Raw genomic sequence first — 26,473 nt, forward strand, 5'->3', positions numbered from 1 at the left:
GACACATCCACAAAGTGAAGTTCAGTTATAACAAATACGATACAGAAGAAATGGGATCACAATTTTATGAGGAAGCTTATAAAGAAGGCAGGAATAATAAACACAGGAGAGATTGGGGGGGGGGGATGTATAGTTTTTGTTTTTTTAAACAATTTTATTTAATTGCCCGCCACCCATAATGTATATAGATAATTATTCAGAGTAAATTGATTTTCATCTCGCCATCTGATTAAAAAAAAAAAAGAAGTGAAACTCTTACCTTATCTGTACGGGTTTGACATGAAGGATTTCTCCGTTCATTGTATCTTGAACTTTATAGCTGTACAGTGAAGCAGCTACACCAAAATTGCGGCTCTTTTCACTACAAAAAAGTAAAAAAAAAAAAATAAAAAAAAAAAAGTCATTTCTGGCTTGATTTCAGACAGAGAGAAAGACATTAACAAAGGCAGAGAGAGAGAGAGAGAGAGAGAGAGAGAGAAAAAAAGAGAGAGAGAGAGAGAGAGAGACTCACCCAGTTCCTTCTTCATGCACCTCTTCAGCATCACCATTGAGGGCATGTTGTTGGATTTCTTCTTCTGTCGGAGGTGTAACCTTGATAATTTTATAAGGTTTCCTGAAAAAAAAAAAAAATAAATAAAAAATAATGAAACAAAACTAGATGATTATATCATTACAAGAAAAAAAAAAAATTAAAAAAATAAAAATTAAAAAATCTTAAATTTTTCAAACATGACTGTATTTGTGACCATTAAATTAATAAAATGAACTTGAAATTTAAAAGACTAATTTTTTTAAAATCTGTGCATTGTAGTAACAGATTCACCTTTAACTGAAGTTGTTTAAGTGTGAAAGAGTTAAAATAAGAAAAAAAAAAGTTTTCTACTCTCGTTAATTTTAAACTAATGGAAATAAAAAATTGTTTAAAGAATTATAATTAACTAGCCTGGGTGCCCAGCATGTTTGGAGGTGTGTATTACGGAAAAAAAAAAAAAAAAAAAAAAGTTGTAGACAGGCAGGCTCAAACCTGTACCGCAAGGGAAAAAAGAACAAGGGGGTGGGGGGTGGTATGACGTCTTTGTTGTTGCATCCATCGCCAAACCAGAAGTGACAAAGGTTTAAATTAAGGCTAGTCAATTGAAAAGAGGGGATGACTTTCAAAAATATTGGTGAAAAAAGTGACCCCTCTCTGTAGAAAAGTGCCCAGTTGAGGGTGAAGGAATGAATGTTTTTGGCCAATTTTTTGATATTTGTTGTCCGAAGGGTCATGCTTCAAAACAATACTGATTTCATGAAAATCCGTCGCCTTCGTATAAAGTTTTAGGCAGACATACAAACATTTAAACGGATAGATGAGATTTATATAATAGATGTCCATGAGAATAGAAAGGGTAGACCATGGATGTTAGACCATTTTTCAATGGTGTAGGGTTTGTTTTTTTTATTAGTGACAAGACGATTCCAATATTTTTCAGATTCCAGGGTAATTACGAATTCTGTTTTCAATTACTGATTCTTTTTTTAAATTTCTAAACAGTTTTTTTTTTTTTTTTTTAAAGCGGGGAGAGTACCACAATGTGTATATATTTGTACAAATGTAAAAATACACTCATAGGTGTGATCTATAAATTTTAGTTTTACTTGGATTTTAAAATCAATAACTTTTTTATCATTTCATCATTAATATGAGCCAGGAAAAAATTAAGTTTTAAATAAAAATAAAGAAATAAAAACAAAAAGAATAGTTTTGGGTGTTGGAAAATAGGCACAATTTTTCCAGATTTCAATTAATTAACCGAACACTAGTTTTTATATCCCAAGTTTCACTTCAGAGCACCACATCCATACAGTTTACTCTTCAGCATCTCAATGAAAATATTTCCTACAAAGTCTATTTTGAACTCTGTCAAGGCAGGATAAGTCTTTCTAGCATATACTGCCCAGATCTGGCAACAGTACTCCATCCTCGGACGTACCTAGCTCTTATTATGCCTATCTAATAATATGCATAGAAACAATTGAAAATATTTTCATCGAGACGCTAGAGCTAGGTACGTCCAAGGATGGAGTACTGTTGCCACATCTGGGTAGGAGCTGCTAGAAACACCTTATCCTGCCTTGACAGAGTTCAAAATAGACTTCGTAACCTAGTGGGGGATGCCCTTTTCTCTTCTCTGCAACCTCTTTCTCAAAGAAAATACGTTGCGAGCCAGTCTGCTTTATCATTATTTTCATGGCAAGTACTCGCCTGAGCTCCAATCTATGGTCCCCTCCTCGCCAAACTTTCACAAGAAACACTCGTCTAGCTGAAAACACCATCAATAATTTCCCCCAGTCTTTATCCGTGCTTAAACCTAATTGTAGATTCCATGAACAAAGCTTTTTTTTCTTAGAACTGCACACCTGTGGAACTCTTCCATTTGCCTGCTTTCCGGCTGACTATAATATGGTCGTCTTCAAGTCCAATGTAAACAAGTTCTTGATGAGCCGTTCCCCTTAAGTAATCCAATTTACCAAATTTCCACTAACAATTACGTCTGTCCCATTGACCACTGTACACTTATTAACTTGTATCCTCGAGTGGCCTCTGGGTCTCGATAAGTGGTGACTCTTGTAAAAAAAAATAAATAAATAAATTAAAAAAAAACTGAATTAATAAAAACGAGAACAATTTATCAAATTTGTTTTAATCCACCTTGAGTGTATAGAGACATTTTTCGTTTAATTAAAAAAATCCAAGCCAAAAACCAAGACAGGGTTAACATGTACTTTATGCCAGCTTTTCTTGCGCCCCTCTGTTGAGCTTAGAGTAACTAAAGAATACATTTAGCAACTCACGCACAGTCATAAGCATACATACCAACACACACAATGCATTGACTCTTTCACCTTGTCGTCTGCTCATCAAAACAAATGTATAAACTTATGCTCAAATATTCCTCCCTGAACTTTCTACAATGAAAACAAATGAACATAGATTTATTAACTTTCAATCCAAAATAAGTTTTGTAATTGAGCGAGGAAGTCTTGATTATAATTTTTCAAAGCTGTGGATAATTCAGAGCCTTTAAATTATAGACTTGAAATTTCTTGATATCAAGTCAATAACATCCTAAACCTTTAAATTTAATCTCAGTCGTTTGTTCCAGCTCGTTTGACTCGGTCTAGTGGTCTCCATCAATTCGCTGTTTTAATACCTGATTGAATACAGCGTCTTATTCCAGTAGCTTCTTTTCAAGAACTACAGGGTTGTGGAACTCTTCCTGCTGACCGTTTCCTACAGCATTGCTCAACTCTTCAATCTCCTGTTAATCACGATCCCAAATCGTAACCCCTTACATTCAAGTGACAATATACCTTGTAAAGAGTAAATATAATGGTGGGGAAAATCCAGCCACCCAAAATGGGAGCACTCTGGATCGAAACAAAAAATGAAAATTGCCTCAGTGAATCGAACAGAGGACGAAAAGATAGTCAAAAAACATGTTTAGATGTGGTTTTGTTTTTTTATCTGCCTCCCACAGCAGAAGGTCATAGTCAGGGGTGGGGAACGCAAGGTTTTGCACTGTGGCATAGGAAAACATGCTTGAGCAATTCTTTCTCAAAGCACAAAAAAGGTAAAGCCAAAAAGAATGGACCACCTAGAACTGCACAGATGTGACAAAAAATACACCATGCATGGGCAAATGGTGGCTTTATGGAGATAAAGAATACCGACAACCCATCTAAATTCCGCAAATTTTTTATTTGAAACAAATTATTTTAAAATATTTCATAACTTTGTGATAAACACAAAACAAAATCTTTTTCGTTTATTCAGGAGATACGCATTAACATTTCGGTCATTTTTATACAAAGATATCTTTAAATGTGACCGTAAAGTAATAAAGAAATTAATTTAACTTTTCAATTACAATTTATAACTAGTTTGAAACGTTAAGAATCAAGTTGATCCCTCTTAAAGAAGGAATATTTCAATACAAATGCTTATTCGTTTAGAAAATAAAACAATATTGCAAAACAGAACACCTCGGTTGTTGAAGGTTTCCATGATCGAACAACTGTGTTAAAGCCAAAAGTTTAAGATTTTCTTGTCTAGGTAGTCAAATGAAATTTCAGAGTTCAAACTGCCAGTTTCAATTCACAAGTAAACAAGCAATGCTGTTCCTCAGTTGAACATCAAGATCTATACTGGTTGGATCAGATCTGTGGTTTGGTGCGTGATATTTTTGAAGTATAGTATAACGACCCCACCTCTATGTTGCCACATGAGTCTCAACTTTGTTATGAATTATTTTTAGAACGGTCTCATCGCAACCTGTTTAACTGTCTAGACAATGTCCAAGTTATTTTTAATACGCTAGCATGGAAACCGAACCCTAGTTTGATTAGGTAACCCATTTTAGCATGGAACCATAGAGGATCACAAGGTATCCAAAAATTCAAGAGAAAAAAACAAAAAACAAACATAATCAGTAGAGACCAGGGCTTTGTTGCGCCATAAACGAAGCAGAATTACTCTGGGACGACATCTGTTAATTGCGTGAAGTTTTTTTTTGTATAATTTGAATTGTTTGGACTATTGTCCTCATCTGGGTTGTTTTTCTCATGTTTCAGCCGATGTAACCTACGACCGTCTTAAGGTACAATCAAACGGGATGTTACTGATGAATGGCGAAAAAAAATTTTTTTTTTTTTTTTTGAACAATAGTCTGAACTATCTAACAATAATACAAAAAAAAACTATCAATTCTCATCTCAAAAATATACAAACACCATAAAAAAAAATTTTTTTTTTTAAATGAAACAGACCCGGATTTATTAAAGACTTGACCCTATTAGCGTTTTGAGTTTCTAACAGTTATGTTCGTCGGAGAAGCAAGGAAACGTCTGCATTTTACACTTAGATTATAATGTGAGCATTGTGATTAGAAAAAATATGCCAAAAAGAATTTAGATTAAGCTGGAATTTAGTTAAGAAAGCAATCCTTTAGACAGCAGAGACACAGCAACCAGAAATGTGAGAAGTGATCATTTTGGCGATAGAAACTCATCAACTGGAATTGTCCGGTTGGAGAAACTTTGGGTCTTATGACCTGTGACTGCAAGCATCATTAAGGTTAGAGCATATACCCGAGTTCGGGTATATATATCTAAAAGACTGACTGATCGGATTCAAAACCTACCACGTCATATTGGTGCCCATGACTCGGGAGACAATACTTTGATCAGTTCATATTCGGTGCTCATGACAAGGATTCCTCATACTTGGAAGGGCTCTACATTGTGAGTGAAACAGTCACAGTTTCGAGTGATTTTTCAAAGCAGCAACTAGATATAGTGAAACGCTTATCTTTTGGCGATTGTATTTCTTTCATTTCTTGCAAAACTCACTACTGAATGAAAAATCTTTCAACTTTTTTTTTTTTAAATAAAATGAGCAAAGTCAAATTATTTAAACAATAAAAGGTTTAACAAAACATACTTTTTTTTTTAAACAAAGGCTGTTTAAAAAACAACTGAGGAAATTTGAATGTTTATACCTTCAAGTCTCAACATAAAATTCGGTGTATATTTAGAATTACACTCATTAAAATCCAAAAATTCTTTGATGCACATACTCTTCATAGAACGTAAATGTCATATTCTAAAAATCATGTGGGTTTGGCTGATAACTATTCTATTTGGCTAGTAAAGGAAAATATTTAGCTGTCAAAGGTCAACTAAAGATAAATTTGTCTGTAGAGCCCTGCTTGGTCCAAGCTACACTCAGTGACGATATTGCAAGGTCATTGCAACTGCATGGCCTATTTTGTGTAGGCAGAGTCAAACAAGATAGCAACCGGACTGCCTGCAATCTTCCATCCCATAGCTGAATCCTTTTTCAGCACAGGAGTGGGGAATTGACAAAGTTGTAGCGTTCCAAAAATATCATCTGCAGCAATCAGTTTGGTTTATGGCATATCAATCGCTTATGGGTTTGCCAAGTTGTCAAATATGATTCTTTCGGTAGGATAATCCATAGAACATTCTGCCTGTTCTTTGCTTAGTTAGTCTGTATGTTACACTTTGAAAAAGGCCAAATATAATTTTTGAAGGCCAAACTAATTCAAAAGAGGCTAAATTGTGACTTTGTAGCTCTAAAAAAGCTAAACGGACAAGAATATGAAAAAAATGACCCCCTTTAATGTAGTCTCGTTTTCGAATATCATTATAAGATATGATCACTGGGGTTTGTATTACTGTACACAGATTCGAAAAAGTTGTCAAAAACCAAATATATAACAAATGTTATCAAAGGCAAAATAAGTCACTTTTCTACCAAACTGGATATATTTTTCGTGTTTTTATTCAATGTAACATGTTTATTCCGCTCGAAAAGCATACAGTGTTTACCGATGTATTGGAAAATTCCCGACTCTTTCTTTAACACAGGAAGTTTGGGAAAAGGTATTATAAATAATAAACTAGACAAAATACTGTTAGAAATTCGCTCAATATATGTTACCGTGACATAAGTTGACATACATTCAGTGTTTGTTTAATAGTATTTTGTCTAGTTAATTATTTATAATACCTTTTCCCAAACTTACCGTGTTAAAGGGAGAGTCGGACACCATTTTGAATTTTCCAATACATCAGTAAACACTGCATGTTTTTCGAGCTGTATAAACATGTTACATTTAATATAAACACAAATAATGTATCCAGTTTGGTAGAAAAGTAACTTATCTTGCCTTTGATAACATTTATTTGTTATATATTTGTTTTTTTGACAACTTTTTCGAATCTATGTGTACAGTAATACAAACGCGATCACTGTTATAATGATGTGAGAAAGAAACTCAGTAATTTCGACGTGCACCGGTTCTTCAAAGAAAGCCAGCGAAATGTTATGGAAAAAACAGAAAAGAACATTATGTGCCAATAGGTGCTGGACTGAAGGAATAAGTTAAAGAGAGTATTTTATAATGTAATTTTATTATTTGTATTGAACTATGTAGCACAATATTACTTTCTGATTATTTATTAGTACCTAATTTATCTCATTTGGGTCAGTTCTAGATTTAAAATACAATGGACGCTATTTTCATAGTAATGTTAAACTCATTTGCTGCATGCTATTTATTTTTTCTGTTCAAAACTTATTTTTGTATTATCCAGAAAAATAGCTTTAAAATACATTTGTCAATTAAATATATTGTTCATTCCGTGGAATTTCCACAGGTCCTGCTATTTAGTTATATTTCTAGAATACTTTTGCCCTCAAAATGTAACATGGCCGTTACACTTTAACTTAGTCGTTATATTTTAACCACTCAGGTCCGCATATTCATAAAAAATAATAAAATAAAAAATCTGACCATCCATTTTTTTTAAGTGCAAATGTTTTCTGAAAATAATGCATTTCATTATCTTTCACACACAAGTGTTTTACAAAGCTCTGCCATATAACGTGTTTTTTAAAAGTCGCTTTCCCCGCCACCTCACGCTGGCCCTAGACAGCGCTTCTTACCCTCCAGTTCACACATCCATCTTCCCCATTACACACTTTGCTTCTCTTGACCACGTGGTGTATTTTTTTTTATCTCTTGTGGCGAAAGCTCGCACGCACACTTGCTAATAATTTGCATACATGCTTTTAAATGTGACTCCTGCTGCAGCTTTTCTCATTCACCGACGCTCTGTTACAATAAGAGCACACCTGTGCGTTACAAGAATACACGCGCTTTGAAAAATACTCAAGCTGAGAAAAGACAACCCTCAAACCAATAGAATAAACTGGTTTGATTTATAAGAGTTAATTTTTATGTGAATTGCAAGAAACTTTATAGTTTGTAAGAAAAACATCGTCAAAGAAAGAAAAAAAAAAAAACAAGGCTCTTCTATAAACAATTTATAAAAATACCGGCTGACATGGCCAGTTCACTATCGTTTTGTAGAGTTTGCTACTTGAAATTAAAATTTTAAATGAAATGTAAAGTTCTGAATTTTTTTAGATAAGGATTGATTGTTTATATTACTTGTATTTATCGGACTATTGTTCTCATCTTGTGTGTTATTTGTAAAATGTTTCGGTTGGTTTGGCCTTCAACCGTCTTCAGGCATGTTGGTTTCTTTTCCAAAATACAACCAACATGCCTGAAGACGGTCGAAGGCCAAACCGACCGAAATGTTGCACAAATAACACTCAATATGAGAACAGTGGTATGATCAATAGACGTAATCTATATAAATCTCACCTGTCTGTTTAAATGTATGCATGTATGTATGCCTAAAACTTTCCACAGAGGTGACGGATTTTTACGAAATCGGCATCATTTTGAAGCTTGACCCTTCGGACGACAAATATCGAAAAATTGGCCAAAAACCTCACCCTCAACTGGGCACTTTTGTACAGGGAGGGTCGATTTTTTTTTGCAAGTCATTCAATCCTCGCGTTCACGTCATTTAAAAGGTGTTATTTCACGTCACAACCACGGCAGGTACATCGGTAAGCCAGTTTTTTTTTCACCTTTTTTTTCCTCTGGCGCGTTACGGGTTCGAGCCTGCTTCTTACTCTTATTTTTTTGCGCTCAACCAACACCCTTACACACACCTCCACTTTCTTTTCTGCCTTCGCGTCACAGGTTCAAGCCTGCCTGCTTACTGCAACATTTTTTTTTTTTTTTTTTTTGCTCAACACACCCGGGCAATGCTGGGCACCCAGGTTAATACAAATGAAATTTAAATTCACAAGTTTCTTGCAAACATGAAACTAAAACTCCCATTTATTCATGTAAATAAATTTTATACTAATTTATAAATAAGACACTAACGAAATCAATTTACCTGAGATATAGTGTGTAGGGATATTTTTTTTTTTTTATTAAACTAAACATAGATGTTGAAAATCAAGTTACCCCTACCCACCTTCTAAAGGTCAAAAAGGAACATTTAAAACACAGATGCAGAAAACTATCTATGGGATCAAACTATCATTGAATTTAAAAACAATGAGAAAAAAAAAAAGCCATCATTACAGAAAGATCTCAGGATGAAGTCATAGCCCAGGAGGATCATATCATGATGAATGAACATACAATATAAAAAGAATTTAATGATCGAGAGGATGATATCGTGATGAGAGAACAAGGTTCGTACAGATTTTCGATGTCCATTTTCATGAACTTTTCAAGGCTTTCTCCAGACAAAAGTAAAGTTTTCAAAACAGGCACACACACACACACACACACATTTTTATAGATATAAAGATATATATATTATAGCTAATAACATAGCTAAATAACAGTTACTTTGCAACCTACCTGCATCATTTTTTTTTTTTTTTTTTTGTGTTTTTAAGTAATTTAAAAAAAAATTTTTTTAATTTTATCTCAACTGTTAACTCACTTTACGGCTTTTTATTTCAAACCAAGATGGCTACCATCTTATCCATTTTTTTGACCTGGCCAGCCTAATTTTAAATTATCACAATATTTTTTTTTTTTTTTGAGGGGTGGGATTCGCCATTGGAGAGTTCCATCCATGCAAGGAAAGTATTTTTTAGTAGTGTGTGTGTGTGTGGGGGGGGGGATTTTATTCATGGCGGCCTCCAATACTCGTCCCCCCTCCCCAAATGAAATTATAAATGAGAAAGAAAATAGACGGAGATTTGAATCGTTATCACAAAACTACCTATATCCACAATAATACTATGCAATTTCAGAACAATGTATTTCGATTTTAGCTTCAATATTTAAAAATATTTTAATGGTATTTTTATTAATACTTAAATAATTTAAGAGTATTTATTTCGATTTTGTTTTTAATATTTCGTCACAAATTTTACTGGACAGAAAATAAATTTTCAAGGATTTTTCAAGGTAATAATAGAAACAAGGCCTTTTCAATTCAAAATTCAAGAACTTTACAAGTCTGTGCGAACCCTGGAGAACAAATATTATACTACTCTTCCAAAAGAGGCGATAATACCTGGGAGGATCTTTCAAAAGGGAAAAAATAGCAGGATCAAAATTACATTACCTACTGTCATTAAAAAAATAATGCAATAAAATTTAAAAAAAAAAAAAAAAAAAAAAAAAAAGATTTTTTTTTTATATTGATTTAAAAATTGCTTGTATCTGTTCTCAGTTTGTAGCGACATCAGACATTTTACAATTGATAAAACTATTGTTTATTCAAATGAATAAATGTGAAACTTTTTTTTATAGCTTACTAGCATAACGGATTACCATTATTTAAATCAATAATACAACAGAACTTTGAAATGGTACAAACAGAATGATCTAAGGTTCTTCCTTAATTTTTGCCCATTGCCAGTTATCATCTGAAAAGGTCTGGAACCTTTTTCATTTTTGCACTTTAATTTTTCTTGCCTGATGATATCTGATATGATTGAAGATTGAAACAGTCTGCACATCGTAGAAAGATATTATTTACATAAAGAATTATATATATATATATATATATATATATAAAATGAAAATTACAATTGAATTTACCAAAATGATCCAAGATGGTAAAATTAAAGTAAATTATAAATATTAAAGAATTAATATTTATAAAATTATCTCAGCCAGATATAAAAGCTCGATAAAACCAAATAGGAAATAGAGCTTATAATATGAGCAAACAGTTAATAAAATATGTTAAAAAACACTTTGAAATGAGTTAAAAACATTTAATCTGAAAAGGAAACACTAGATAAATGGATAGTCCTTAATCCGCGGAGTTTCGAAGAAATACTTTCCTTCTCATCAGAGGGTAGGAATTAGCAAAATGTGGGATTGGATTTTGCATGCAGAAGTATTTGATGAAACAACAAGTAAGTCAAAGATCTTACTTGAAAACAAAATAAGTTAAGCAGAGGGAATATGGTAAAGAAAAAGGTGATTACACATGAATGGATAGTCTGGTGGAAGATAAAAAATCCAGTAAGTAAGATCTTTGACTTACTTGTTGTTTCATCAAATACTTCTGCATGCAAAATCCGATCCCGCATTTTGCTAATTCCTACCCTCTGATGAGAAGGAGAGTATTTCTTCGAAACTTCGCGGATTAATGTAGTGTTTCCTTTTTAGATTAAATATGTTTTTAACTCATTTCAAAGTGTTTTTTAACATATTTTATTAACTGTTTGCTCATTATATATATATATATATATATATATATATATATATATATATATATATATATACACACATACAGTAGATGTATGTATGTGGGTCTGTAAATGTTTAACAGATAAACTCCTGAACTACTGGTCACAAAACACTGAAATTAACAGAAAATAGTAATCATACACTAAGGATGATTTATAACAAGTAAAATCTTTGTTTGGATGGATGAATAACGCATATAGAAATATGTCAGAAAGTTGAAATGCAAAATGTTTATTTCAACGTGCCAACATATTTTTACGTCTTCCTGCACATGCCCAAATTCGATTTATTTCTTCAAGTAGTTTCATTTTAAATCTTCCTTACCTATATCTCAATATCTACATCGGTAGGAAACGTGGCTGGAGCGCTAATATATTGGTTTTAATTCTAGCTGATGGCATCCAAGTCATTGTTTTAACTTTTGAAATCAATACCATATATAGGTATAATATGCAATAGAGAATTGGCTAAATATGAAATCTGCATAAATCAAAATATATTTAAGAATATTTTAAGACCCGGCAAGCTCCCCCTTCCCCCAGTATATAAATAAAACATTAATAAAGAACGGGGGGGGGGTAATAAGTAGTATAACCGATTCATCCGAACCCTATGAATACAGCCGATTTGTAAATAAAAAAATACTTTCTTTTTTGGAGACAAGGACAAATGACATAGGTAAGAAAAAAAAAAAAAAAAAAAATTTTTTTTGATAACATAAATAGGTTAACCTAATTAATCTGGAGTAAAACACTAGATCCAATATCCGGAACATTTTTGTTTTTAAGGGAGGTAGTGTTTAATCAAAACTGTTGGGGAACCGTGATTTAATATACTATTTTGTTTTTAAATCTCTGAAACAGTGTTTCATAGCAAACAACTGATGCTCCCTGAAATAACATTGTGAGTTCTGTGAAAGCAAATTGATTTAGCGATTGCAGGATACTGATTGATTTACTGGCAAAATAATTTTTCAACAAAGGACAATCTTTTTTTTTTTTTTTTTTTTTTTTTTTAAATAATTTTAAAAGGTTAAAAAAACTTCAAAGACATTTTTAAAAGGGACCATGCCTGTGTGTGCAGAACGGTCCCTACCAAACTACTGTCAATTTTAAACTGGATATATAGGGGATTCAGACAAGCGGAATAAATTCAATTTGATCTTTAGCCAGTAAAAATAACTGTTACAAGGGTCAAAATTGAAAAATTACAACTAGGCAGGTTTAAATCAATTTAATGTGTACCCTCCACATACATGCAAATATACATTTACACGTCCAAGTTGGTTCATTTGTAAAGCTTTGATATACATGCCTATTTAGCTCAGATAGTAGCGAATAATGATGAGCTAAATGTTTTGCTTTAAAAAAAGTTTGTTTTTTTTTTAAAAAGGAATCACCATTTATCAAGGCTCAGACACCACTCGAGGATAAGGGTTAATAGGTATACATTAGTCAATGGGATTATAGCGTAGTAATCATAAGTAGTGGAAATTTTGTAAATTGGATTCCTTATGGGGGACGGTTCATCAAGAACTTGTTTACATTGGACTTGAAGACAATCAAATTGTAGTCAGCTGGAAAGCAGGCAAACAGAAGAGAGTTCCACAGGCGTACAGTTTTAAGAAAGAAACTTTGTTCATGGAATCTACGCTTAAGTTTAGGCATGGATAAAGAGTGTGGGAAATTATTGATAAAGGTTTTGGCTAGACGAGTGTTTTTCGGGAAAGTTTGGCGAGGGGGGAGGGACCATAGATTGAAGCTCAGCCGAGCACTTGCCATAAAAATAACAAAGCAGAGACAGACTCGCAATGTCTTTTCTGTGGGAAAGAGGTTGTAGGGAAGAGAAAAGGGCATCCCCCACTAAGCTACAAAGTTTATTTTGAACTCTGTCAAGGCAGGATAAGCTGCTTCTAGATGAAGATGCCACAAATTACTGAAAGACTAGATGGAGTGTTACATGTAAGTTTGTTAGTGAGAGTCTTTAAACTGAACCAGATCTACAAAGTCCCTGGGAAGATGGTCTTATGGCAGCAAAACATACATTATCTCCTTTCATCAAAAGGCAGATTTGATACTTGGGAGGATGACTTCACATTTTTTCTTAAAAAAAAAAAAAAAAAAAAAAAAAAAGCCGAGCAAGTGCAAAATTTACTTTCATCATGACTAATGTTTGTGGCAAAAAACTTTAAAAATTCAACGCATGATTCTACATTATTGAGCTATTGAAAAAAAAAAAAAAAAAAAATTGAAATATATTTCTGAGTAAAAGAGAACAAAAAACAAAAAAGATAAGAGACAAACAAAAAAAGTAGAACAAAAAAAAAAAAAAAAAAAAAAAGACGGGACGAGACAAAAAAGAAAAAAGATAAAGATAAAAGAAAAAAAGATAAAAGAGATGAAAGAGAAGATAATAGAAAAAAGATAAAAAAAAAAAGAAAGAAAAAAGACCAGAATTTGTCATTAAAGCTAGCTGATGACGATGTTGACTCCATTGATCTAAAGCTATTTGGATTCGGTTGGGCCCAAAATTCTGACAAGTCTTGTTTGGTAAAGAAATTAAGTTTCATTTTATGTCTCAAAATAACACAGGACTTAAATTTTAGTCATTTTGTACAAAGGGGAAAATCCTTTTCTTATGGTAGTGACAGAGACCATGTGATAGATTCTATGAACTGTCAAAATCAAGTATCGAATTCACAGACAACGACCAAATGATTACAGCCTGTGCAGTAAATACGCACAAAAACGTTAACTTGAAATAATTATAAAAATTGGTTTAACTGATCAGCAATCCTGGCTTTCAATTTTTGTTTTTAAGACCAGAAGAATAATTAACCACATTTCAATAACATTTTTCAGAGAAGTCGATATCAAGTCATAATGATGGGAGTGATCATCATATTCAATTTAACATCTATGTAATATGCTGGCATGTGTTGGATGGCTTTAAGAAATCAGCTTCCAAAATTATGTGGTCAGGTTTATTTGGAAACAGTTTCCATAGTTGAGGCAAGATTTTTTTTTTTTTTTTAGCTCAATGCTCTTCCTCTGGCACTAACCTAGTGTAATTATAGGACCAGTGTTTTTATTAAAAAAAATCATCTTCAAATATTACATATCTATCTACTTATATATAAAAGGAACTGGGTGGGTGAGAGTTCATTCCCTATGAACTCTAAAATCAGCTGGGACAATATTTTTGACATTTCACACAAATGTACCTTATGTGTCTGGGAGTGTTATATAGGTTTTGTATAAAAATACCTCCAAAACGCATTGAAAATCAACAATCAAAGAAATGACATTAAAGAAAGAACAGTTCAATTTTGATCAAAATTAACACTTATATAGCCTAACATCAAAAACGCATTTCAGAAGTTTTTCACCACATAAGTGCCCAGCATATAAAATCAATGATATGACAGGTACGCACTCAAAATGAATGTCTCTGTTTAAAGCACGATTGAACCATTGTACTTGACTTCTATATATATAAAAGGCAAAATGTGTGACCATTTTGTGTATGTCTCGCAAAGGCTTTTCTCGCACACGCTCCCGGAGGGGGGGGGGAAATAACGATCGCTTAGAAGTATTTATATAGGCCCTAGATAATAATATCTAGGATTTGGGAACGCATGTAGCATCTAGATTTATTTACGTTGACTTTTACAAAATTATTGCTATTTTGGCTTCTCGTGTGTTGATTGGGCTTTTTATTATAAATAAAGTGAAACTAAACTCAAACGGACGTGTTTTTCAGCATCGCGCCAGGAAAAACGTCCAGAAGCAATCAGCTTTGATCAATCTTGTATATCAGACAATTGCTATTCAATTTGGACAATTGGGAGCTGCTTTCCCCCCTCCCAACATCTGTTGGGGAAAAAAAACAGTCAAATTTGGGTAAACAAACCCAAACGCTGAATGACTTCTATTTGACCTTAATTAGGTCAAATGGAAGCAGAGTTAACTTTTATTGTGGCCACCTGTTTATAATAGTTAAATAAATAAATTCAATCTGTTGTATGTTGTGGTGGCCCAGTGGTTAACATCGCACGTTTTTTTTTCACACTTTAATTTCCAACTTTGCCTCAAGAGTTCGGGTTCGATCCTTCGTACTAATCTATCAAAATTTTTTATTTTTATTTTACCCCCCCCCCCGGACAAAAAACACCCGGGCAATGCTGGGTACCCCCCCCCAATCTATATCTATATATATATATAAAAGGCAAAATGTGTGTGACCATTTCGTGTATGTCTCGCAAAGGCTTCTTTCGCACACGCTCTCGGGGTCGTTACTATCGCTTAAAACTGTTTATATAGGTCCTATATAATAATATCTAGGATTTGGGAACGCGGGTTGTCTCTAGATTTATTTACATCAACTTTTACAAAATTATTGCTATTTTGGCTTCTCACGTGTTGATTCGGCTTTTTCCTATAAAAAGCAAAACTAATTCAGAGGCCACAACCGTTCTCGGCATGGCGATGGGAAACGTCCAGAAGCAATTAGTTTTGATCAATCTTGTATATCAGACAGTTGCTATTCAATCTAGACAATTGGGAGCTGCTTTCCCCCTCCCCAACAGATGTTGGGGGGAAAAAAAAACAGCCAAATTTGGGTAAACACACCCAAACGCTGCGTGACTTCTATTTGGTCTTCTTAATTAGGTCAAATGGGAGCAGCAGAGTTAACTTTTATTGCGCACGCCTGTTTTTATAGTTAAATAAATTCAAACCTGTCTACGTTGTATGTCGCGGTGGCCCAATGGTTAACGTCGTACGGTTTGTTTTTTTTTCACACATTAATTTCCAACTCAAGAGTACGGGTTCGATCCTCATACTCACCTACCAAAACATTTTTTTTTTTTATTATCTGGGCCCTTTTCTACAAGGAGGGTGCTGAAAAAAATCATTCCCTCATTTTCTCTGCTCCTGCTACTACGACAATGACGTCATGTTTGACCTAGAAAACGGTCTTGTTAGTTTAAACCACCTGCAAGTGTTTTTAAAGATTTAATTTTATCTGTTAAGTGTATGTCTCTTTGGCGTAGGGGTAACGTGTTGGGCATTTTTTTTTTTTTTTCCCCACCTTTGCCTCGATGCTTCGGGTTCGAGCATGTCTTTCTACCTAAACTTCCCCCCCCCTCTTTTACACCTTTTTTTTTTTTCCATTTTTAAAAAAAAATTTTTTTTTTTTTACGTTTGTTCACTGTTTTGCTTTGTTTTGGTTTTTCCAATTTTTCTTAGCATGTTTTTTTTTTTTTTTTTTTTTTACACCCTCTCCTACATACACACCCCCAAACACTCAGGCAATGCCGGGTACCCCCGCTAGTCTATAATATAAATCTCACCTGTCTGTTTAAATGCATGTATGTATGTATGTATGTATGTTTGCCTAAAACTTTCGACAGAGGTGATGGATTCCCACAAAATCGGTATCCTTTTGAAGCCTGATCCTTTGGACGACAAATATTGAAAAATTGGCCAAAAACATTAATTATTTCACCCTCAACTGGGTAATTTTTTACAAGGAGAGTCGTTTTTTTTCACTGACATTTTTTGCAAGTCATTCAAACCTCACGTAAACGACGTCACATAAAAGGCGTTATTTCAACCGCCCGTGATGTCACAACCGTAGTAGGTGTATTGATAAGAGCGTTTTTTTTTTTTTCCCCACCTTTTTTACTCTGGTGCATTACAGATTCAAGGCTGCTTACTACTCCTATTTTTTTTTTTTTTTTGCTCAACCAACATCCTTACACACACCTCCACTTTCTTTTCCGCCTTTGCGTCACGGGTTCGAGCCTACCTGCCAACTACAAATTTTTTTTCGCTCAACACACACCTCCAAATACCCAGGAAATGTTGAGCACCCAGGCTAATTATATAAAAATGATTGCATAAAATCAGCCGTAGTGCAATATCAAGTACAATGAATTGCGGACTAAGTCATTGGGAGGAGACATGTGAACTTCCTCCCGATGCACTGCGGTGGGTTCCTGATTAGAGCAGGCAATCGATTAATTTGATTGACTGTCTAAGTCTCTAATGGTGATTTCACAGATTACAATGACAAAAATATTTGAAGTGTAGAACATTCTTTGATCCTAATTCAATCTTGGGCAACATCAGGTCTCCCTGTTGGTACCGTATATTGATGTTTCAGTTTACAGTATAAAATGTGAAAATCTAGAATGGAAGGATACAATCAAAGATTCTTTTTGGTAACTAGTCCTTATAAGTTTATACATAGTTCAAGCAAGAAGACCCAGTGTTGTTCGGGTTTGAATGAGGATAACTATGTACTTTTTCACACTATGCCCGTAACACCATTTTACTTTGTTTTATTGCACCTTGTCCTCCCGGTTATAGTTGGAAGAATATAGGCAGAGTTGGAAAAATGTCAACACCTCAAATGCAGTATTATCATACCAGTGTCGAAGACCGGGGGGGGGGGGGGGGGGAATACTTCAGAGTTCGAATCGGTCTAACAAGCCATCTTCGAACGCACAGAACAATTGCATAATCAATCTTTGCAAGGGATGAATGAACATCATTCATGAACGGGAGGACGACACATCAGGTTGAAAGATGAATTCAAAAAGTGAACCAACAAAAAGTGCTTTTTATCAGGCTCGGTACTAAAATGGGTGAAAATCAAATGGCAACACAAGATACCAGACACTAAGGTTCTAGCCCGGTTAAACCTTCCGTCAGTACACACCATGTTACAGCAGTGTCATGTATATACTGCATGCCTGATTCAAGATTCGCAAAACAGCTCCTTTACGGTGAACTGTTCAAAGGATAAAGGTCCGCAGGAGGACAATGGAAACAGTTCAAGAACAATCTGAAGATTTCCCTCAAAGAGTTTAGTTTGTATTCTAACTCATCGGAAAAGTTAACCTGACAGATGTTCCTGACATGCTGCAATTCACAAAGAGGCTACAATTCCTGAATCTGCACGCAATGAAGAACGCAAGATAAAATGTGACATTAGAAAAGAGCAGTCAACACCTCAAATACAGAATTATCCTACCATTGTCCAAGATGCGGGAAATTCTTCAGAGTTTGAATCGGTCTAACAAGCCATCTTCGAACGCACAGAACAATTGCATGATCATGGTCATCTTTCCACGCGATGGACGAACATCATTCATAAACAGGAGGACGACACATCAAGTTGAAAGATGAATTATGGTTTAAATTTTATTAAAATCGGATATACATATTTTAATTTTAAAAGGATGCTGTCCCCATGGGACACAGAGGTTAGATGTGGAGGGGGGGTATGCAGATATTCGCAACCACTTTTATCCACTTCCCCAGATAATTTTACACAATATAAATTTCACTAAATAGCTGATATATGAAATTTTAAATGAGGTCCAGCCCGCATAAGTCCCTTAAGTTAGGAGGGCGCTTCAAAATTTGAAATCACTTCCAGTGTCTTTCCTGATAAAATGTAATACATTTTTTTTATATTTCATATAGATTCACTAACTTTTCTACAGAGAAGTTTTATTTATCTATATAAAGTTTTGTTTTTTTTCTTGCTTTGATATTGATATTAAAAGTCTACCTTTTCTATTTAAAAACAAACTTCTTAATATACTCAGTCATGGATATACAAGTGACTACACGAAGGTTAACTAATTTGAATATTCCTTTAGAAACTAAGTGTTAATTATTTTTTATGGTTTCTTATTAGATGATTCGTTTCATTTAACTTTTACGCTGAATTCTATTTATGTATAGTTTCTACATAATTTTTTTGAATTTAAGATGAAAACGTTCTAGCACATGGAAATGGATATATATATATATATATATGTGTGTGTGTGTTTGCTCTTGCGATACGTTTTGAATAAATTCAATTATTCACAAAAATGCATTTTTACCTAAATGCGAGTCGGGAATAATTTTTCCCTTTAACCAATTTGGTACCCCCACAGTGGGAGTGGCATATATATTGTTTTTTAAAATATAAATCATGCATGTTTTACAACTGGGCAATGCCAGGCAGTCTGCTAGCATATTATATATATATATATATATATATATATATATGAGAAAGAAGATTAAACCTGTAAGTTGAAATTTACAATCAAAATTTGTTTGACGGAATACTCAAAAAAAAAAAAAAAATATTAACAAAGTCACTTGTAAATTCTTTTTTTGGGTATATTCAGTCAAACAATAAATTTTGATTGTAAATTTGAACTTACAGTTTCAATCTTCTTTCTCTTCTAATAAACTTTACTCTATTGTGTATTGAGCTTTTTTATTCGGTTGAGATTATCTATATATAAATGCAGCTATTTATATTAGATTGAAGTTTACCATTGCGTATATCAAGTAAACACTACATCTTTTTGGATTTCATTATTTATATATATATAAAAATATATACAATGTGTGCTCTTTCCTATAAAATTAAAGAAATCTTTTAAAGTAATTGGCTATAACATTTTATTTACGAAATATTCTTGGTAAAAAAAATTCAAAGAAAAGTAAAATTAGGCACAGATAAAAAAAATTCTCAAATCATACAAAACTTACCTAATTCCATCGTGCACAACGTCAACAATTTCCCCAATGAAATATCGGTCTTTGGCAAAAACAAAAACATCATCATTCATGGTAGCCATCCGACTGCGATAGGTGAGTGTAGCCAAGTAGAGTATTGGCCGCTGTAAATAGTCTGGGAATGTAGCCAAATTCCTGCGGGCCCTCTCCTCGTTTTCCACAGCTTCTTGGTAGGTGAGACCCCATTTCCCTGTGATTTCGCAGGACCAGAGGAGACTGTTGCAAAGGATGATTCGCTCAAAGAATTCCCTAAAAGTAAAAAAGCCAGTATATAGTTCAAAACAGTTCAACATGCATAGATGTAAAATATGTACCAGACACATACACTCATCTATGCGTAATCTATAATATAAAAGAGATGTCTGTTAGTGTGTATGTATGCGTGTGTGTGTTTGTATATCTCGTTAAAACATTTGAAATCCAAAGAAAAGAAGAATGATTCCAGTACTGTCTGAAAGGACAGGGATTCTGACACGTGAAATTTAGAAAAAAAAAAAAAAAAAAAAAAAAAAAAAAAAAAAAAAAAAAAATCATTTTTTTCTACCTGAACAACTGCAGAATCTGATGGGGGAGGGTGGGGGGGTCAACATCTGCACATGCATGAATCGTTCACCTTTCGAATATGTTATGCACATAAATTTGCAACGTCATGGTATGACCGTTGTCATAGCTGAATTGAGTAGAGTGTCATCTTAAATATTAGTTTTTGCATTCGCGCCCACCTTATGTACTTTGCATGAGGTGCCTTCAATAAGTTTCCAGACTTTTTTTTTTACAGGTATTTAAAATTGTCAGACTACTTAAAATTCAGTATATTATTACTATACATCTTACAAGATAACTGACCAATTTTTATGATTTCAGGTTCAAATAAACAGTTACAGCAGCAATTAGAATACATCCTACTAAAGTTGGATTGTCAAAGCTGATGAATTTCAAAAAGGCAATCTAGATGTGAGGACACTTTAGAATAACGATATGCAATAAAATGGTTTTGAACTTGAAAACAATGCCACAGAAATGTATGGAATGCTTCAGACTGCTTTTGGACCATCTTGTATGAATCGAGCACCAGTTTTTGAGTGGAAGAAATTTAAGGAAGGCATGAAGTCTGAGGGATGATGAGGTGTGTGTGGAGTAAGGAAATCAGAACACCAGAGTTGATTGGCCAAATAAAAAATTTCATGGATAAGAACCGTCATGTATCTATAGAGACAATTAAGTGCACAGTTTGATGTCAATGTGAAAACTGTACACACAATTATTCTCAAGGAACAAAAGGTGCCGAAGATTTGCGCAAACTTTGTCCCAAAGGTGCTTAGAGAAGATCAGAAAGAAAGACATAACAGCAGAGATGGCTGAACCGATCAATTCAGATCCTGCCGTTCTTAATGCTCTGGTGATATGTGATGAAAGTTGGATCTAGTGCTATAACCCAGACACCAAGAGACAGTTCTCAGTGGAAGCATGCTGGCTTTCCAAGACCCAAAGGAGCCAGACAGAGCAAATCCACCCAGAAACATACGGCAATCCATTTTTTGACAGCACAGGGCATGATCAACAGGCACTGGGTGTTCCCATTGGACAGACAATCAAGGAATACTATGTTGAGGCTTTAAAGGAGTTCAGAAAAAGATTCCATTGGAAGAGGCCAGCACTCTTCAAATAGTGTTAGTGGCATTTCTACCAGGACAATGCACTAGTCCACCACTCCATCCTTGTTACAGACTATTTGACCAAGATATGCATTTTTTTTTTTTTTTTTTTACATAGGCATCACCACATTATCAAGGCCAAGAGGCCACTCGAGGATAAGGGTTAAAGAGTGTACAGTAGAAATTGGACAATATAGTAATCATTAGTAATGAAAATTTGGTAAATTTGATAACTTATATGGAACGGCTCATCAAGAACTTGTTTACGTTAGACTTGAAGACAACCATATTGTAGTCAGTCGGAAAGCAGGAAAATGGAATTCCACAGGCGTGCAGTTCTAAGAAAGAAGCTTTGTTCATGGAATCTACGTTTAGGTTTAGGCACAAATAAAGAGGGGGGGGGGAATTATTGATAGTGTTTACAGCTAGACGAGTGTTTCATGTGAAAGTTTGGCGAGAGGGGACCATAGATTGAAGCTCAGTCGAACACTTTCCATGAAAATAACGATACATCAGAGACAAACTCGCAACATCTCTTCTGTGAGATAGAGGCTGCAAGGAAGAGAAAATCTCCTACGAGGCTACGAAGTCTATTTTGAACTCTATCAAGGCAGGACAAGTCCTTTCTAGCAAAGTAGTTTGTCACCTTCCTCCTTGTGATTTTTGGTTATTCCCTAAGCTCAAGGAAAACTTTAGAGGCTGTCGTTAGGAGACAATTGAGATGAAAGAGGCTGTGATGAGGGTCATTGACACGCTCACAAGAGGACTTCAATGGGGCCTTCCAGAAGTTGTTGGAACAGTATAACAAATGCATTGCAGCCAGAGGAGATTACTTCGAAGGCGACTAGAGTTTCATGTGTGTCAATAAAAGTGCCCATATGGAAAATGTGTGGAAAATTATTGAAGGCATCTTGTATATTATATTAATGGCCTGGCAAGGCTACAGGGGAGACAACCAAGCCAAAACATACAAAATTCATTCCAAAGGAACAAAACTGAAACTGGCCTGCCAGGACACACACACACACCTATAATATAAAGCTGAATGTGTGTGTGTGTGTGTGTGTGTGTGGTTACGAATAGGCTCCTATATGGTTGACTGTTTTAAAAAACTGATTACATATAATGATAGATGTATCGAGACACAGGAATGGATATGTTTGATCTAGCAGAACGGTGGTTCATTAAAATTGTGGGGTTTGCGTTCGTGCCTGGTCCACAAAGTATGGAAAAAAAAAAAAATAAATAAAAAATAAAAAAAACGTTTACAAGTGTTTTTGATATAGATGTACACAAAACATACTTTGATAAGTATTCTCAACTTAAATAGGGATTCTATAATAAAATTGTGAGGTCTGCGTTCGCGCCTGGCCTCCATAGAATAGAAATAGGCACAAACTTTAATAAAGACTTTTCATATCTATCTGCGTAAGTATACTTTGATAATTATGTTTCAGTTTGAAGAAATATGGTATAATAAAATTATGGGGTGTTCGTTCGCACCTGACCTCCATAGAATGGAAATATGTCAAAGTTTAACAAGGTTTTTTAATATAGATCCACAGATTGTGATAAGTGTTTCAGTGTGAATAGGTATGGTATAATAAATTATGGGGTTTATCTATTTTATTTTTACTTCCATCATATTTAGCTTTGGTTTTGATACTCCCAAATTTACAACCCTTCCTTTTCATAACCTATTATACTTTCATAAATCAGAGTCCATTTTCTGTAGGCTGTTTTTGAACCCAGTCAACGACGGGTACTTTTGCTAGTGTGTGTGTGTGTATATATATATACACACACACACACACACAAATGTAGGCATATTTTACTGGTTTGAAAATATAGATTCGTTTTTAGCAATTGTTATAAAATTTTAATGATAGAATAGTATTATAATCTTCAAAAAACTTCCAAAGTTTGTAGTTTCGTCCCATAGAACCAAAGATATGAGCATTTCAACATGACTACCAGTACATATGAGCTGTGATACAGTGAAACAGTACTGTATGTGGATGAACATTATATATATATATATATATATATATATATATATATATATATATATATATATATATATATATATATATATATACCACCTTTTTTGCCAATTTTATAAGTTCTAAACCTCAGAGACTATTGATCAGAATTTAACAAATGAAGACTAGTTGGAAAGGTAATGACTTGAATTGTGTAGTGGGTCATGTGACATGTGTCCTTAATGTAACATTAAGGGGATCATCCGGAGCCTATTTTTGGCATATTTTACAGTCATAAAATGTTTCAGTCATTTGTTTTTCTAATTTTGCATAGGAATTACAAAACATCTGGTATTTCCTCAAAACCTCTGGCCTTGATGGATGGTTTCAAATGATCTGAAGTAAGAGCAACAGGAGACTTGATTCCAAATATTTCTCATGTTATATCTCTCCTCTTTGGTTTTTGTACATAAAGTCAATTTCAGTGTTTAAGGATTATTTGATACTGGAGATATTCATAATCGTATCCTATTTTCAAAAGAGAGGAGTTAACATAAGAAATATTTGGAATCAAATCTCCCCTTGCTCTTATTTCAGATCATTTGAAACCATAGCAAACAGTTTTAGTCTCCCCTCCAATGAGGTCAGAGGCTTTGGGGAAATATCAGATATTTTGTAATTCATATGCAAAACTAAGAAAACATGACTATGATTGAAACATTTTATGGCTGTAAAAAGTGCCAAAGTATATATATAAGTTAAATTCAATTTGTATGGTATCTTTTGGTTATTAAATTTTTGGTGAAAGTATAGGATAGTTTAAAACGCCTGTCTCCCCCTCCTTATTTTAAGAAGGGCTTTCTATATAACATTATTTCAGCACGGTCTATAAAAATGCAGAAATATTTTGAATTTTTTTTTAAATTATCCAGTTAATCTATAAATATAAAAGCGAAAATGTATGTATGTATGTATGTGTGTTCGCTTTTTCTGTACGTCTACAAAAGGCTTCTTTAAGAGAAGCGGTCGCTCGCCTCACAACTTTTTAAAACTTTTTATATCACATATAAATCGTAATATCTCACACTTAACAACGAAACTCGCTTGTCTATTTAATTTGCTCGATTTCAGGAAGATAGATATTCAATATTTGTCGCTCGCCGCATGTGGGTTAGTCTTTTTCCTATAACATCTTGGGAGGAAAAAAAAAAGTGTTCAGCAGTAAATGAAATCCCCCATTCAAACTTGATCTCATTAACTCATTAAGTAATTAAATAAATTCAAACGCGTTTCCGTAAGCATGTCACGGTGGGTCAATGGTTAACGTAGCACTTTTTTTTTTCACAACTCTGCCTCAACGGTTCGGGTTCGATCCTCATACTTACTTTTTTTTTAACCCCCCCCCCCCCACACACCTCCAAACACCCGGGCAATGCCGAGTACCCCTCGCTAGTAGTAAATAATTCAATATATTATCAATGTTTCATTCATGCAAGATACGCAAGTAATCACCTTTGAATATAGATCCCTTTTTAGACACTGCCCAGTGCAAAGGGTAAATCATTTAGATTGCCCTTCACACGCCGGTGGGGGTGGGGGGTGGGGATCTAAATTTATATAATAATTGCCTCACAAGAACAGAACAGATACTACCACTTGATCTTAATTAATACTATATTTCTTCCAAATGCCTAGTTATTCAAATTATCTTTAGTTTCAAATCAGATTGAAAAAGCAGAATTCGACTTCCATAACAATTGATGATGATGGTGGTGGTGGTGTAATGATTAAAAGGAAATTAGAAGTTTTTTTAATGGCAGCATCAGATCTGGAAATTACACTCCCCTAAAAGTGTTTTTTTTCTTTTTAAATCCTGGTTCTATGCAATGACACAATAGCTTATGAAATAAATCATTTTCCTTTTAAGTGCAAAGCAGAACATTTCGAGTTTTGTTTATATAAAAAAAAACAAAAAAAACCCTTTCATTCCAGCCAAAATGTACATTCCATTCGACAGTTTCAAGGCATCAAAACTAATTAACCATTTTAAGGCCAGTAATAACCTTCCCTAATAAAATTGTTGGTTATCTTTCAGATGCAAGGTTCATTGTTTACTTGCGGTTTTAACGATGTAAGATTCCGTTGTACGGAAGACCAAATCGGCCAAAATGTCTATGATGTTTTTATTGGCGCTTTTCTTCGTATTTTTAATAACATTTTTTTGCACCATTTACAAGTTCTTTTTACAAATAATTTTTTTAATACTGTAATAGTAAAATAAAGATACATTTATTAATTATACGGAATAAGTATCTCGTAATGTTTTCACACGATATTTTTTTCCTGTTGATTTTTCTTTTTTTTTTTAATATTAAAATTAATTTAAAGTGATTTTCAAGCCTTTAACATGACGGAGTTTATAATGAAAACCAAATTACCGTTAAAATTAAAATAATCTTTATTAGAAATTTGTAACAAAATAACAAAATTATAAAACTATTAGATTATAATTAAGAACTTTTAATTAAACAACGTGAACATTTTATAATGAGTGTTTTCATGAAATGTATTTTTAATAATAAAAAAGTGAACTTTTTTTACTTAAACTTCATAAAAAAACGTATCCAATATAGAATTTTACTTAAATAATTTTACTATTACAGTATTAAAAAAAATATTTGTAAAAAAAAACTTGTAAATGGTGCAAAAAAATGTTATTAAAAAATATGAAGAAAAGCGCCAATAAAAACATCGTAGACGTATATTATCATTTAAACAGTATATCAATTTAAATATTTAAATTCAGTAAATAAATTTAAATATTTAAATTATGGCCGATTTGGTCTTCCGTACAACGGAATCTTACATCGTTACAATCGCAAGTAAACAAGGAACCTTGCATCTGAAAGATAACCAAATTGTTATTTCTTGTATGCGTTTCTCGCTTATTTACGCGTTTTTTTTTTTTTTTTTTTTTTTTTTTTACTATTAAAATTAAAATAAAAAACAAACACAATAGTAGGTACTTCTGCAGCTTTCAACCAGTGTTGAAATAACGCTTAGAAACCCATTTTTAACCTGGA

The 26,473-nt window shown here is 33.6% G+C and overlaps 1 protein-coding gene across 1 annotated transcript in view; it reads right to left on the reverse strand.

The window, feature by feature from the left end:
- LOC145266380 (bromodomain adjacent to zinc finger domain protein 1A-like) overlaps nt 1-26,473 on the reverse strand; it is a 106,021-nt gene that overhangs the window by 61,583 nt on the left and 17,965 nt on the right. The window contains exons 2-4 of the mRNA XM_080122011.1: nt 19,727-20,002; nt 512-613; nt 260-361 (exon numbers count right to left, since the gene is read on the reverse strand). Coding sequence (XP_079978137.1) covers nt 260-361; nt 512-613; nt 19,727-20,002 — 480 coding nt within the window. The remainder of the gene's footprint in view (nt 1-259; nt 362-511; nt 614-19,726; nt 20,003-26,473) is intronic.

The sequence above is a fragment of the Euprymna scolopes genome, chromosome 41 (genome assembly GCF_053919585.1).
Source record: "Euprymna scolopes isolate OS-2025 chromosome 41, ASM5391958v1, whole genome shotgun sequence".
Lineage (NCBI taxonomy): Eukaryota > Metazoa > Mollusca > Cephalopoda > Sepiida > Sepiolidae > Euprymna > Euprymna scolopes.